At 34.5% G+C, this 17,323-nt stretch overlaps 1 protein-coding gene across 1 annotated transcript in view; it reads left to right on the plus strand.

Moving 5' to 3' along the window:
• epha3 (eph receptor A3) overlaps nt 1-17,323 on the plus strand; it is a 161,386-nt gene that overhangs the window by 8,129 nt on the left and 135,934 nt on the right. The window contains exons 2-3 of the mRNA XM_016231088.1: nt 2,369-2,433; nt 11,181-11,838. Of these exons, the coding sequence (XP_016086574.1) occupies nt 2,369-2,433; nt 11,181-11,838 (723 nt within the window). The remainder of the gene's footprint in view (nt 1-2,368; nt 2,434-11,180; nt 11,839-17,323) is intronic.

Consider the following 17,323-nt stretch of genomic DNA (forward strand, 5'->3'; position numbering starts at 1 on the left):
AACTAAGCAAGTTAAAAAAAAAGTTAAAAATTAAAGATTGAAAATAAAACTAATATTAAACAGGTTATTTTGGCTCAAAATTCACATTGTTCCCATCAGTATTCCATTAAAATCTGCTTACTTGTCATATTTTAGTCTCTAAAAAATTAATAATTTAATTACATTTAATTTAATTTAATAAAAATTTTAATTTAATTTAATTTATTTTAATTTAATACATAGTTCAGTAATAATGATTTATAATAATAATAATTATTAATAAAGTAAATAAATGATAAAGGTAAACAATGAAAAGTGCTCAGCATAAATGTGAACTTCAGTAAAAATCTCAAATATTAGATATTAAAACATTTTGGTCACTAAAATGTTACATTTGACCAGTGTTGTTGTTGTTGTTATTATTATTTCCATAATTAAAAACTGTTATTTTAACATTTTGATGACTTCTATTGTTCTAAAATCTGCAAAACAATAAATGCGTCAATAATAATAAATGTTGAAGAGCGAGTGTGTCCAAATTTCTGACTGGTACTAGGAACAAATTTCTTACGTTTAGAAGTTGTATTGGCCCTGACTTGGACATCATGTCACGCTTTGCGATAAGAAAATAAATACTGGCAATAAAGTATATGTTTCTAGGCTCTTTTAGAAAAGAAAGGTTTATGTCATCCATGTCTCATATGTCCATTTGTGGTTTGGCTGGATGTTTTCTGGCCGTCGCTGTAGGGAGAATGAGTGACACAGCTATTAGTAGGGGCCATAGACGCCATGCTGCGTGGCCCACATGTCAGCTGGGATTATGCGTTTACTGTACGCCGACGGAGGCTTTTGTTCTCTCTCTTTGTGCCTGTAGAAGCCTTGCTCAATCAAACAGGAGTCATTGTAATGAGAGCAGGAGACACTGAGATGTCAAGAGCTTGTCACGACCGTCCCCGCTGTAGCACGCCATGCAGCCAGCCAGCCATTTTTAATAATGCAGTAATATTTCCTTGCTGTCGTCTCCCATTGTTTTAGTCTTCATTTTCCGTTGTTTTATTGTTGTTTACTTCATTTTAGTTGATTGGATTGGACAAGGATTTGATATTGTGTTTAATAAAAATGAAAATTTCTACACAAACAGAAATAAATATTGAATACAAAGGCAGATTACACAGTGTACAAGTTAAATAAAACAATCATAACACAAATAAAACAACATCTGAGAATTTTCAAATGTTTATAATGCATAAATTAGAAAAACATTAAGCAAAATATGAATGGGAAATAAAGAATTTGTCCTATATATATATTTGTTTTTGATTTATATTATTTATAAATAAATAAATATATGTTTTGAAATGTGGTGAAAACAAATATATTTTATATCTCCAAATAAATAACAAAATAATTGCCTATATATATATATATATATATATATATATATATATATATATATATATATATATATATATATAGTTATTTATTTATTTAATCTATTTATTTAGGATTGACTAAAATCATATGTTATGGTATGATTAGTCTTATATCACATTATTTGGATTTATCATGTAGTTATTTTTGTATAAATATTCAATAAAATAGTGAAATAGTGAAATACAAATTGCAAAATATATTTTTAGGACAAAGTTAACTGCCAAACTGTTTTGGAACAAAATGTATTGTAAAAAGATATTTTAAAATTAAATAAATGTTTAGTAATTTAATGAATTAAAGTTTTTATACCAATAAAGTTATATTAGTGAGAAAATGTAGCATTTTGCTTTGTTTTGAGGTTACGTGTTACATTTACATTTATAGTTTTAACAGTAAATGATGCAATAATTAGTAACTAACCCTAACCCTAATCTTGTAGTTACTCAGTATTTCTTTTTGTAATTACACAGTAACAACATCACCTTAAATGAGGGTTAAATGTAAAAAAAAAAACACAATCATGTTCTAGCTGTAATCTTTATCCAATCTATAATCAACACACCGCTTTAATATATTGAATCCTTTCAGGCGGTGCTTGTCAGATAAAAGAAACCATTTGTGATTTGTTCGCCTTGTTAAAGATGTCTATCAGTGAAATAATACTCTCAAACACACAAGATCAGCGATGGGTCAGCCGTTAAAGATCCCGTCATGCACGGGGTAACGAGGGTAACTGTTCTCCGGCCGTTAAAGCTCGTGCGGCTAACTGAAAAATACTGGTTTGAAGGATGAGTTTGTTGACTCTATTGTTTGTTTAATTGGATTGTGGCATAAAGCAGTGCAGCTGAGTAAATACTGTGTTGATGGGGACGCTGCACACTGAGAGGGGGGTGAAACCGGATCTGAAAAGGGCTAACTGCTTATTTGTTTCTCTCCCCTTCTCTCTTTTCTACAGTGAACCTGTTGGACTCCAAAGCAAGCCAAGGGGAGCTGGGCTGGATATCATCCCCATCCCACGGGGTGAGTGCTGCAGACCTAATCCATATTCTTTAGTGGAAAAGAAGAGAACAGAGATTTCGTGCTGTGAGGATGTTGTTGGGGAGCCAAAATGTTGTGTGCAGTTTTTGGGCCATTTATGAGTTTCAAAAACTGATATGATTCTGTTTGGATAATTTAGCAAAATATTTAAGGGCTTGACAATTATTGTATATACACTTAGATTTATTAAGAGTTTAACTGATCAAATTAAAATTGCATTGCATTTTTAATTTTTAAATACTAATGTATTAAAGAATGTATTTAGAAAGTCTGAAATGATTATAATTTGTCTGTGTGTTTTTTAATGGTCTTTTATGCTCACCAAGGCTGCATTTATTTGATTACAAATATAGTAAAAACGGTAATATTGTAAAATTTGTTGTTTTCTATTTGAATATATTTAAAAATATAATTTATTCCTGTGAAGCAAAGCTGAATTTTCAGCAGCATTACTCCAGCCTTCAGTGTCACATGATCCTCCAGAAATCATTCTAATATGCCGATTTGCTGAAACATATATTATGTTTCCTATTATTTTCAGTGTTGAACACAGTTTTTGAAAACAAACCTGAAAATAAATAATAAGAACCATTATTAATAATTGGGCACCAGAAATAATTGATAATAAATGAGTGTCAAATATTAAAATGATTAATTTTAGAATAATTTGCATAATAGACTGATTTCTAAAAGCTCATGTGACACTAAAGACTGGGGTAATGATGCTGAAAATTCAGCTTTATATCACAGGAATATATTTAAAATATGCAGTATTAAAGTAGAAAAAGTATTTTAAATGTCAACAATATTTGATCAAATAAATGGTAAGCATAAGAGACTTCTTTCAAAAAAACATAAAAATAAAATCTGAATTATTCCAAACTTTTGACCATTTATATAAAAAATACAGACAACATATTATAAACATTAAAAACAAAGTATGAGAATACTAAGACCAAAGATATGTTTTTCTTGTCAGCGTAGAGCAAGTCAAGGTACTTTATTTGTGTTGTCAAAACCTCAAGGTCGCAGCTTCCGATAATAACCGTGTTTATTTGTTGAGCTGCACAGGTATTGGTCTCAAGGGTTACTCGGACCAAACCGTTCTTTAAACTTTATTATGTGTTAAAATGACTTGCTGGCAGTTGCTAAAGGTAATCCAGTAATTTGTTCCATATAGCTGCCAACCCTTGTTTCCCCTCGTTCTTTTTTACTGTTGGCACAGTAAAACGTGAAGCTTTCCTTTCTTAGAAGCAAGGGAGAAGAAGAAAAAAAAAAACATGAAGCAAAAAAACAAAAAGGTCATTTGCATCTTATATTAAGTGCTTTTTAATGTAAAGTGCGTTTATGGAAAATTGAGTAATTGCACTAATTTGCTAGATTAATTTCTAAATGTTCATAAGTTCAACTGAGAAAGCATCATTAATCTTTACAATAGCCATAAAGGTGATTTAGAATGAAAAAGGAAATCCCTCGCAGATACGCGCTGAATGCTCTGGGATTTATTAAATCGGCGTGTAGCCGTTGTCGCGATTACAGCGAAGATCAGGTTCTCAAGGTGAGAGTGCGTTTATGGAAAATTGAGTAATTGCACTAATTTGCTAGATTAATTTCTAAATGTTCATAAGTTCAACTGAGAAAGCATCATTAATCTTTACAATAGCCATAAAGGTGATTTAGCATGAAAAAGGAAATCCCTCGCAGATACGCGCTGAATGCTCTGGGATTTATTAAATCGGCGTGTAGCCGTTGTCGCGATTACAGCGAAGATCAGGTTCTCAAGGTGAATTAACTCTAATTACTCAGGACTTCTCCCTAGTTTGGAGCGATAAGCATTTTGCCCTGAAAGCTATGCCCTCAAAAATGATTTCAAATAATGTGCCACTGCAGCACTGACACTGACGGATGGGCCGCCCGCCTTCTGCCAGTGTAAGCACAAATCGGCCCGGTTAAAGCAAATTAAGAGCTAAAGCCCATCGGACGCTGCCTGTGCGGCCGCCCACTCAGATAAGGCCAGTAAATATAAACCGGCCCTGCGCAGACAGCTCTTTAAACACGCAGCGCTGTTTATTACAGCCTCTCCAAATTGCATCAGGCCTCAGCCTGGGATTCATTACCCAAGGCAGTCGGATTACTCTGAACCGCTGCGATCTGTTGCGCTGCTCTGAGGACTCGACGCAATTGTTCTTGGAGCGTCTTTGCTGTGGCGTCTGTGGAGATGCCGATTAGAGCTTGATTGGTGGTTGAAGGTTTGGGGTTTGGAATGCCTCGTTTCTCTAAAGCTGTTTTAGCTCAGGAACAGAACGAGAAGTGCAAATGGATCTTGAACACTGGCTTGGCTTGGCATTGGCATTGTTTTTAATTCCATTTAAGATTTTTGAATGAATAATAGGATTGATCTGTCGCACTGGGAGTATTGGTGGCTGTGCTGGATCGCAGGCCAGAAATGTAAATATTCTGGGCTGCAAATATTTTTCATTGTTTTAAAATCATTTTCTTTGGTTTGGGTGGCAGAACTAGTTTTTGAAGTATGTAGAAATATCTATTAATACAGTGTAAAATCTTCATTTAGAATTGATAGGTTTGACTAAAATTATGGTATGAGTAGTCTTATATCATGTTTATTGGATTTATCATATGTATATCATGTAGTTATTGTAGTATAAATATTCAATACAAATATTTAGGGGAGAGTGAAATATTTTTTTAGGACAAAGTTAACGGTGAAAATGTTTTCGAACAAAATGTGTTGTGAAAAATGCAACACAAATGAATTTTTAAATATATATATATATATATGTATATATATATATATATATATATATACTGTATATTGTATTTTTTATTTATAAATGTAAAATGTTTCTCTTCTGGTTTTTACATCTAACCATATCTAACAGCAGGTGGAAAAATAGACTTTATTATAAAGTTAATATTTTTCAGACAATATTAAACCAATTTTGTTAGCTTCAGTACAGTAACAAAATAAATTGCAGTTATTTAGTTTTGCATAATATTTTACTTTTTCCTCACACTGTATATTTTAAACAAGCTATATATACAGTATATATATATATATAGTTTGATTGTTTAAAATATATAGTGTAAAATATATAATGTGACACTATACACACAGACAGACAGACAGACAGACAGACAGATAGATAGATGGATAGATAGATACATAGTTAGATAGATAGATAGATAGATAGATAGATAGATAGATAGATAGATAGATAGATAGATAGATAGATAGATAGATAGATAGATAGATAGATAGAATAATTCAGCAAATTAAATGCTACAATTCTTAATTTTTCTAATTTATTTGTAATTCGATGAATGCAAAACAATAGATTATTCATAAAAACTGAATAAGTCATCTGTGCTGAGTTAATGAGCAATAAAACTAATATAAAACAGATTGTTTTGACTCAAACTTCATCAGCATTCCTTAATAACCTACTTCCTCATCTTATTTTGGTCTCTTAAAAATCTGGAGTAGAAGCCAGAAGATCTGCTGTGCCGTAGCATAATCGACTGAGACAAAACAGGCAGCAAACACAAAATTTTCATTATGCGTTTCTGAAGTCACACTCTGCCAGCGCCTGCAGCGAAAGACAATATTTCCAACATGATGCTAAAACTCATTTAGTCCTCCCTCCCCACCCCCCGAAAGGAAACTGTGAAAGGTCTCCAGCTGTACAAAGTGCAAAGAAAACCCCCTCTATAAAGGTGGATTAGCACGTCATATGGCCGCAGCGGGGTGAGCAGGCAGCACACAATGTGTTATGGTTCCTCTGTGGTAAAAGCTGTGATGAAAAGGTATTGACTGATAGGGTACAGTTGTCGTTGTGACCTAGTGCAAGAAATCTTAGATGGTGAAGCACTTGTCATTTCTAGTGTTTCCTGCTGTATTGTGGGAATGGGGTGGGCTCACGGGCCCCACATATAAACATAAGTCCTTTTCAGTTCTCTTTTTGGAGTGATTTGTGTCTTCAATTTAGTTTGGGAGCTGTATTTCTTTGTAATATAATATGGATGAGTTTATGCTTCTTGAACGGTGTTGGTAAGCTGATTTGAAACTGTAGCTTCTCAAAATACAAGCTGCACATAAATTAAAGTAATTTAGTAAGCTACACTTAAGTAGTTAGCAGCACAACAACCAATCAACAAGTAGCTATCTACACTAACTCTATAGGGTGGCAATATATTTGTTTAATACGTCAGAAAATATATTTTAAAGCTTTCTTTCTTTCTTTCTTTCTTTCTTTCTTTCTTTCTTTCTTTCTTTCTTTCTTTCTTTCTTTCTTTCCTTCCTTCCTTCCTTCCTTCCTTCCTTCCTTCCTTCCTTCCTTTCTTCCTTTCTTCCTTAATTTATTTCCTTCTTTCTTTCTTTCACTTGTAAAAAAAGAAGTGTGCTTAATTGTATTGAATGTGCATTAGTAGTGTTCTTCATCTCTTTAAAGTATACTTTAGGAAACTGTACTTGCAGACAATAGTAATGGAATAAAAGGCCACTTATTTAGTTTTATTGTATTTTTTAAATTGTAATTTTTATGGTCAATATATTTAAAGTCAATATATTTTAAATGAAGTAAATTGCAACGTAATCATTATAAATGTGTAATTACAAATATATTATAAATGTAAAATGTTTCTCTTCTGGTTTTTACATCTAACCATATCTAACAGCAGGTGGAAAATAGACTTTATTATAAAGTTAATATTTTTCAGACAATATTAAACCAATTTTGTTAGCTTCAGTACAGTAACAAAATAAATTGCAGTTATTTAGTTTTGCATAATATTTAACTTTTTCCTCACACTGTATATTTTAAACAAACTACTGTATATATACAGTATATATATATATATAGTTTGTTTGTTTAAAATATATAGTGTCAAATATATAAATAATATATATAAAATTACAGACAGACAGACAGACAGACAGACAGACAGACAGACAGACAGATAGACAGATAGACAGATAGATAGATAGATAGATAGATAGATAGATAGATAGATAGATAGATAGATAGATTTAAATACATGACATAAATAGAAATGACATTCATCATTTAATATTTTTATATTTACCATAAATGCTTGTCAGTAAATTCAGCAGTAAACTTTAACCATATTTAAGTCAATAGAATTATGAAATTACTTATGAAGATGTAATTAAATCCTATTTAAGTTGGTCAAAAAGCACTCTAAAGTTCAGCTAATTTCATTTCATATAAATTTTAACTATAATATGTTTTCATTTCATTGCAAATAATGAAATTAAGTGTCTGAACACATTACAATCAGTTTGCACTTAAGTATATTCTTTGGAAGTATATTATTTTCATATTCTTTTTAAAGTACTGAAGTGTACTTTTTTTCACAAGGGGTCAGAGCAGTGTTTATTTAGCTAGCATTTTGCTATCTTTTTTTTCTTGACCAATTTGTTTACATGAAGTGATTTCAATAAAATGCATAATACTTCCCATCTGTATATGCGAGAACATTTCTCAACAGTGTGTTCGAGCATTAAATCATTTTGCGATACACTTTGACAAAACCTGATCTAGTATTTTGTCACTGCTACTGGAAAAGCTACTGTTATGCTACTGAAAATTGTAATTAGGTTATTTGGGATGCTATATTAGTTAATTGCTCCCCAACACTGTTACTGAGTCGGTTAAACCAATGTTGAATTAATTTAGATGGTTTCCAAAAGAGAACATTTTTTTTGCTAAGAATGGATAACAAAAGCTAGCATTAGTTTATCTCTAGTTAAATTGTGTCACTTACACTTTTATTCCACTCAAGCTTTGAACAAAGTGTATTTGCAGTGGTATCGAGCCCTCAGAGCACAGTTGTCTGAGCTCAGTCAGAGCTTTGTTTGTGTCAATTAGTACAAATGTGTAGTTGACAGCGAGCAGCCATCTCCTCCAGATACTCATTTCCTTTGCTAGATCTCCTGTGAACACATAAGTGCATCTTTTCCTTCGTGCCCGCTCCGGCATCCCGGCGTTCAGACTCTAATGGAGTCCTCGCGAACAGAATCCACTCTAATTTTGTCCGTCATAATGAAGAGAGCGAGATTTGATCGAGAAACCGTGTGCACCCATTCAGGAAATGTGCATGTGATGCCAGTGAAAGCCAGCAGTATATGTCAGTCTTCGCTAACTAAAGCAATTCCATTGTAATACGAGCGAGAGGAGGATTATAATTTTATTACATATCTGTCTGAAAACATAAGCTCTGCTCCACTTTGTCCACAAGTGCCAGGGAATCTATTAGTTTAAAGTACCAGTTGGCCTGTGTGCACACTGAGTGTACACATGGGGGAGTGGGGCCGCAGCCCTGCCAACTGCTGATTTCCTCGTTTCTCTGCTGCTTTCCTTGCTGGAGGGGGATTACTATTGTAAAGTGATATTCGGAGAAACCTAAAGTCATCTTCGGTCTGCCCGTCGAGTGTAAAGTTGCAAAGCGCAAGGCTGACGTCTGTGGAGAAGGAAATCCAGATTGGTGTCGAATCGCTCTTGGAGAAATCGATGCGGCCTTTAGAAGCTGCTGTCCATAAAAGAGATATCCAGACAGGCCTTTTACAGTTTTTCCCTCTCTATAACCGGGTGGTATGTGTTATAAAGCAAAGTTATTTGAAAGAGATTGGCTTGGTCTATGTTGATGTCATTCATGGCAGCAGACAGTCCATGTAATGCACTATTCTCAAGTGTGTGTGATTTACACATCGTATATGACGTTTCATTTATTTTGGCAGCCATGGTTGCAGTACAGTCATTCTCTATCCAGTTTGATAATGCGGTACAGCCCAGGCACCTGGACTTCATTTGAAGCATCGGCTATGCTGGTGAACGCAAGTAAATAGCTCACAAAATGCAGCTGAGACAAATGACCGGCTGAAATCTCCACTGATTTATTTCAATTTGCATCATATTTGTTCACTTCGCAAAGTTCATAAACACAATATCAGAAGCAGATTCCATTGTTCTGTAATCATAACACCTCATTTAGATCATGCTTTATCCCAGATTTACACAGAATCGGGAAGCATGTTATTCATAAAATACTGTACTGCCTTTTGCTTGTTCGTTTATTAAATGCTTTGGCTAATTTAATAATGCTTTCAGCTAGCAGTTTAAGTGCATTGCGCTCAGCTCCATTCAACACATTTTATCATGTTTAAATCCATTCTGCAGAATTCCAATGATTTTCTCTTAATCAGCTTAATATGTGAAGAAGAAGAAAAAAAATGATTTGGACTGGCCTAGCTATCGCTTAACTGTTGGTGAGCCAGCTGAAAAGTGGTCAAGTTAAAACTAATTCTGGAATGAAGTTTAAAAAAAAAAAAAGGCATGAAAGAAAATTCACATCTATTGTCTAAATTCATGTTATTGAAATTATTTTGAAAGATTCATCCATGCATGTGTTGCAGTTCATAAAAAAAAAAGCCCCGCCCAAGTCTTAAATATCTGGGTGAAATATTAAGCCACATGACAAAGTAACATCAATTTTTTTATGACTTTTTTTCCATTGTAGTTTATGCACGTTGTCTTAAGTATGTAGTATTCACATACTATATACAGTATATATATATATATATATACATATGCACTTTAATTGTGCGCAATAAGTAATAAATAGTAAAATAATACAATTATTAGTTAATAGTGCTGAAGTTCAACTAAAGACATACTGAAGTATATTTGATTGTGCTAAAGTGGAACTATTGCAAGTTTAGGTTCACTTTAAATATCTTGCTTTTAAAGACCGATATTATTCAAAGCTCATACAATCCTCATCAATAGTGATATTAAAACACATTTTAGGCTTAATATTAAGAAATGTGCAATGTACACAAGTAGTACTTCAGATAAAGTTTAATTATAATTTTCAGATCAGTAAGTCTCAAGCGATAAGTCAGTAAATATGTTAATAGATTTGAACTATGTTTAGTATGAAATAAATGTATTTTAAACATATTTTACTAGGGTAAGTATGCAATATCCCAAAATGTTCATTAAAATATGTGGATGGAATTCCAGCTGTCAGTGAGTTCAAATAGTTTGCTTTACTTCCAAAATAAAGGCTGTGTATCTAAACAATAAGATGCAAAACAATATATTAAATTCTTGAGATCTTAACAACGTGCTGAAAAAAAGCTCCTTTTGGGGTGTTTCATTAAGCACCCTCGCAGTTGAAACGCAAATAGGCAATTCTTCAGTCTGAGGGCACACTTGTTCTGCCGGGTAATGAACAGCTCGCAGCCACTCCAGAGGCCTTGTCTCACTCAGCCAAGGGCTTTTATAAATTTCAGCTTGACGGAGAGCCATATAGTACTCCATTATTGTAATAGAAAACACTGCCTCTCAGTTCATCATTTATTTTGCTTTGTGTACGTTAAACCTCAAGACTTCTGGCCGCATTGTGGCTTCGGACACCCTTAGTGACAAAACAAAATGATTTGTCAGGCTCGCTTTACAAGGGAGAGAACGCAGAGTTGAGGGCCTCGTTAATTATGTCCCACATTAATTATCCGAACAGGGGAGATATTAATTTGAAACGATTCATTATTCCAAATGTGTTTGAGAAATAAATAACCTCGCCTCTCAGGTGTTTTACATTCGTCTCGGTTCCGTTGAAATGCAGCAGTACAGTAGCTGTTCGTTTCTCTCGGAATAGATATGATTAACTTCTTTCTCTTTTTGCAGTGGGAGGAAATTAGCGGCGTGGATGAGCACTACACACCCATCCGGACCTTCCAGGTGTGCAACGTGATGGAATACAGCCAGAACAACTGGTTGAGGACCAACTGGATTCCTCGCAATTCTGCACAGAAGATCTATGTGGAGCTCAAGTTTACCCTGAGAGACTGCAACAGTATTCCCATGGTCCTGACCTGCAAAGAGACGTTCAACTTACACTACCTGGAGACTGATGAAGACCAGGGAAGTAAGTTTCGCGAACACCAGTTCTCCAAAATAGACACAATCGCCGCCGATGAGAGTTTTACTCAGATGGATCTGGGTGACCGCATCTTGAAGTTAAACACAGAGGTCCGTGAGGTGGGACCCATGACTAAGACGGGCTTTTACCTGGCTTTCCAGGACGTGGGAGCCTGCGTGGCCCTAGTTTCGGTGCGGGTGTACTTTAAAAAATGCCCTTTCACGGTGAGGAACCTGGCTATGTTTCCCGATACGGTACCCACGGACTCTCAATCGCTCGTGGAGGTTAGAGGCTCATGCGTCAACAATTCCAGAGAGGAGGATCCGCCAAAAATGTACTGCAGTACCGAGGGAGAGTGGCTGGTGCCTATTGGGAAATGCCTGTGCAACATAGGATACGAAGAACGGGGAGTCGCTTGCCAAGGTAGAGTTTTCCTCTCACATGCACACTTTTCTCCTTACAGTGCCTTTTTCATTTCACGGCCCATTTTCTTCCTTTCATCAGCGTAATGTACTAGCACCAGATCTGTAGACAGCAGCTCTAAATGGGACAGCTGAGTGTGTCCCTGGAATACCATTAATTTGTTTATGCTGCTCATTGTCTGTAATGTTTCTAAACTCCATGGTGAGTTGAGTATCTGTCCCGTGCTCGGAGTGCAAATGGATTCTTCCCAGATACGGACACACCTCTGATCTGTCAGCCGTGCTTTGGAGAAGGGAATATGAGAGTCTTGTGTAAGCGAGGACAAAGGAGATCTGTGGTGCAGACCCCCTTAAAGGGCAGCTTGAAGCAGTTAAGCTTGTGAAACACTTCTCTGCATCACCTCATCAGACACACAAATAGATGCAAGTTAGTCATTGAAGAGGGATAAGTGCGTGTGTGTGTGTGTTTGATGTGAAGCATATGAGACTTTCGCTGCTTTATGTGGACATTTTTAGAGTCTAAAAACACAGATAGTCTTTATAGACTCATATTTAAACATTTTCAACTGATGAAGGAGAATCTCTTGGCAGTCTTCGTTTGTCTTGCATTACTTTCCGAATATTAGAGTTGTGATGCTAGAGTTTTGGGTGTAAATGTAAATCACAGAGCAGGCTAAAGGAAAATATCTGTGGAAATATCATACTGTTAGGGGTACAACATCTTATCCCTGGGTCAGTACCCTTACTTAGGGTTAACTATTTACCCCTTAAAGGTTCGTAGTAGTACCCTAAGGTACTACTCTGCATTCTTTCAGTGCATATCTTAAGATACTACCAGTGTAGTCGCTAGGGATTCTGGGCCCATTGCACTCAAAGTCACGTTCAGTGGTGGGGGGCCCAACTCAGCTTTTGGTCCTATGCACTCTGTCCCCTTTTTCCCTCTGGTAGCTACGCCCATGGGTGCTACTCTAAGGTACTAATATGCAACTTTAGGGGTAGATAAGGCACAAAGTATTCCTTTAAGGTTACTGTCCCAGTGACAAGTTGTTGTAACTCTAAAGAAAGGGTATCCAAACTTGCTCCTGAGTACCAACGTCCTGCAGAGTTTGCTCCAACTTGCCCCAATACATCTACCTGGAAGACATTGATCAGCTGGTTTAAAGGTAACTTCAAAAGTTACATTTTTAAAAATGTCCCCTATTTTTGACTCCATTTGGGGTTCTATTTTCATTTTTGAATTTAAGTATACATCCTGAATGTCCCATAAGGCAGCTTGCTTTCCCTTTACAGTATTTGGGTCAGAACCGCAGTACTTTTGCACCATTGATGTGAGTGCAGTAGTTTAAGATTAAGTATTTTTCCCTTTTGAATTTACCGTCCAAACTTTACATGCACAAAACCACATTCGTGTTTGTCTGTTGCAGATTCTTTGAAGGAATGCAGAGCTTCTCTCAAACTAAGTTTATTCAGAGGGGAGAAGTCATGAGAAATAGTCAGGAACATGCTCAGGAATGGGAATGCAATCAATAGCGGTTTAGTCCCACAAGTTAGACTGTTTTGCATTTTGCAACAACTTTGAACTCTACTGTACTTCACATATTCATTTGAGACCACCTTCTAAAACAGACTTGGGGCAAATTTGGAAATCTGTTTTCACCCCAAAAACCACAAAAGGCTTTAGTGTGAAAGCGTCCTGAGAACATTTTGTCTGGTGTGTAAATGTGCACTGTAGGTCTTGCTGTGGTTGAGGGAGCTGATAATAGATTGGCTGGCAGCTGGTTTGAGTGCTTCAAGTCCTGCCCATGGTATTATTTGAGTTTAGCCATCTCCCTGGAGAAATCACTTCTGCTCTTCATAAAATGCTCTGTGTCTATCCTCGACTCCAGCACTACCCAGGGATTTTTAAGAATTTCGCCATGCTTTCTGTCCAGCTGTACTTGTCTTGATGTGAGAGTATCCCTGATTGCCGGCTTGTGTTCAGTTAGACGTCTGTGTTTGTGTGTGTATTTATGTGTCTGTTATGGAACACTATACTGTATGTGGAACAGCTGCAAAATGGGTCATGAGGGTGTTTACATCAATATGCATCTGAAACTCGCATGCCATAGACAAAGTGATGAGAAAAACAAGACCACACTACAGTTTGCATTGCTCTTAAAAAAAGTAGGGTATGCTGTTATCCCTGAGATTTTATTAACCATAGTAATGATGGGCTGAACTTTAAGATAAAATGTATTTATCTATGACAAATGCTGACTAAATTTAAAGTAATACAAATAAATAAATATCAATATTTAAATACTGCACAATCTTTTCAAGGGATTCCCTTTTAGGATCTCTTTTGACAGTTCCTCATTAATATTCTTAAGCAGACACTATTTCTCTCCTAATTCCTCATGCATCAAATGTGATTTATATGAAACACATGTGATTTTGGCGTTTTTCGTTTTACCTCATTAGGGGAATGAAATGTGGAATCAGCCAAACACACAGTGAAACTGAATACAAATGCTGATGTCTGAGGCCTGACCATACATTTCAAATAGTTGTGCATGGTCATGCATTTTTGCTGGCTAGTTTTCTAGCCTGTGGTTTGGCATGAGTCGTGTAGAACTGATGTCTCTGAAGGTGACTGCTCCATACAATTTATCAATCCAAACACCCATTTGTGGCGTGTAGAACCAGACGCCTGTCAAGTGATTCAGTGTGTCTCTGGGATGTAAACGATAATGACAGGGCAATGGGAGGGCTTTGATAAGTACATGAATGAGTGAGTGAGTGAGTGAGTGAATGAACGAGTTACTGAGTGAGTGATGAATAAATGAAGTGATGTAATGAAAGAGTAAATGAATGACTGAGTAATGAGTGAATTAGTGGGGGATTTGAATGATATTGAGTGATTGAAAGAATGAGTGAGCCAGGGTTGTTGTTAACTAAACCTATTAAAACATGTAAATAAAGGTGAAATAAAATAAAATATAAATATTAGATCGAAAATAGAAAAATGTTGCCTTGGTGTCTGATTAAAATAAGTTGAAGTACTACAACTACTAATTGGAAATAAATAAAAAGTAGTACTAAACTAGACCTAAAACTGAAATAAAAATAAATGAAACATAAATACAGTAGTAACATTAAAATAAGCACATAACAAAAGTACTAAAATTAACCTAAAAAAATAAAATGAAAACTGAAAATGTAAAAAAGCTATTGCAAAATAACTAAAATTATATCTGAATTTAACATTAAACATAAATAGTAATGCAAAAACATAGAAATATCAAAAGCATATAACAAGATTACTAAAAAATAACCAAAAAAACAAAATCAAAAAATATATCAATATATATAAAAATGCAAAGTAACTTTTTTTTTAAACATAAATAGTAAAATTTAAAGAAGCAGCACATTACAAAAGTACTAAAAATTAGCCTAAAAAATTAAAACTGAAAATATAAAAAGCTAATGCAAAATAACTAAAACTATAACTGAATTAAACATAAATAGTAATATTAAAGTAAAAAATAAATACATATAATAACCTGAACTTATTAAATAATATAATATTAATATAATACTATTAAAACAATAATAACCTAATAAAATAACCTGAAAAATTCCAAAATAAAAGCTAATGCTAAATATTAATAGAAGCTATAATAATTAGTGATTGATTGATTGATTGATTGATCGATCGATCAGTGAGCAAATAAATTGAAAAGTGAATGAATGAATCTCAGCATAAATTTTGTTCACTTAGATTTTAGTTTTATTTTAGTATCTCATGAATAAATCTCTACCGTTCTTCTCCTGATCACCCTTTAATGTCACCCGATCATGTCAACGAGCTTTGCATTAAGAGCGTGATTCGCCACGTCTGCCGTGTTCTGTTTTCTGAAGAGTTGTGTGAATGTTTGGATGTATTTGACAATCTCTTATTAGTTTCAGTGCAGCCTAATGGACACTAATAAGGGCTTATATTACCAGAGCGTGACAGCTGCTGCGTCGCACACTCATGTGCAGGGGAAGGGTCTAAGTCACAAATCTCTCGGCAGGCCCGCTGTGCTAACGGATTGATTACGGCAGGGAGCCCGAGTGTGACTCTGACAGAGATATTTTGAGGTGTGCAGACCTCCATTTCAACATTTCAAGCGTGGATGAGTCATATAGCGGGTTTTGATGCTTCACTGAGGGAGCACCTCTTAAATAATTAATGGCCTTTTGTCTTTGTGGAGTTCAACTGCTGCGTGCTGTTCCTGGATAATGCCTTTGTAAATGTTTGGATTGAGAAGTTTCATTTGAGATGCAGAAGAGTTCAAACTCTGTAAGTTTTAGGCGTTTGGTTACAATATCTGATCTAGCAGCACACAGTTCATCTGAGAACAAAAAACAAGAATTTAGTATAAGACTGGGATGGCTTTGAGGTTTTACATAAAATAAAGGAGGAGGAGAAGAAGTAGAAAAAGAAGAAGAAGAAGCATTAAGCTTTTTTGTAGCGTTACAATTAGGGCTGCATGATCAAATGAAATAAATCCAGAATTGTGATTTGGTGTGATTATCAAATCACAAAGACTGCAATTTAATTAAATAGGCCTATATATGCAGTTTAATTCAATATAATTAAATATGTCACAACAACAATAATTTAATTTAATTTTATATATTTTTTAATTTAATTTAATTTAATTTAATTTAATTTAATTTAATTTAATTTAATTTAATTTTATTTTATTTAATTTTATTTTATTTTATTTTTTGAGCATATAATGACACATTTTTGGCAGTTAACTATTGTTCCAGCCCTACAAACAAGCACAGCAAATCTGGAGCTTTTTTTAAATTCACGATATATATTCATAGTAAAATTGGTGGTGACAATATGACAATATTGTGATGATTTTCATCGAGTTTTTATTTGGCAGTTAAGTTTACTAAAGAGTTTGTCATTTATTTTTGCATAAAGAGGAATAAATGAAACTTTAGTTGCAGATTGATTCAGATCACATTTTCAGTTTAAGCGAATTGGTTCAAAACTCTGATTTAACGCATTGTTTATATCATCATTTAAAAATGCTATAATATAATATAAACTATAATATAAGGTGTATCAGGCACAAAGAATTCCACCAACAGGCAAAAAATATTGTTGGATGTACCCAATTTTCCATTTATTGAAATATGTGAGTAAAAATATTTGATGCAGTTTGTAAACATTGCAGTTTATTATTATGTATCGCTATTTTGGTTTGTATGAATGAAAATCATTCTCTGTCGTGTTCAATTCATGAAAAGCAGCACAGAAAACATGGCTAGATTAAGTTATTTGATCTAGATTTTAATTGTGTTTTTTCTATGGTTGCTCTGATTAGAAATAAAAATTACACTAGCAAATATTTCAAGTAAATACATAAATATTCAAAGTCATGAATATGGAAGAGACTATGTATTGGCTAGCCCTGCAAGAAAGTGAGAAGCTTAATGTGACT

Source organism: Sinocyclocheilus grahami, unplaced genomic scaffold (assembly GCF_001515645.1).
Source record: "Sinocyclocheilus grahami isolate Dianchi unplaced genomic scaffold, SAMN03320097.WGS_v1.1 scaffold383.1, whole genome shotgun sequence".
Lineage (NCBI taxonomy): Eukaryota > Metazoa > Chordata > Actinopteri > Cypriniformes > Cyprinidae > Sinocyclocheilus > Sinocyclocheilus grahami.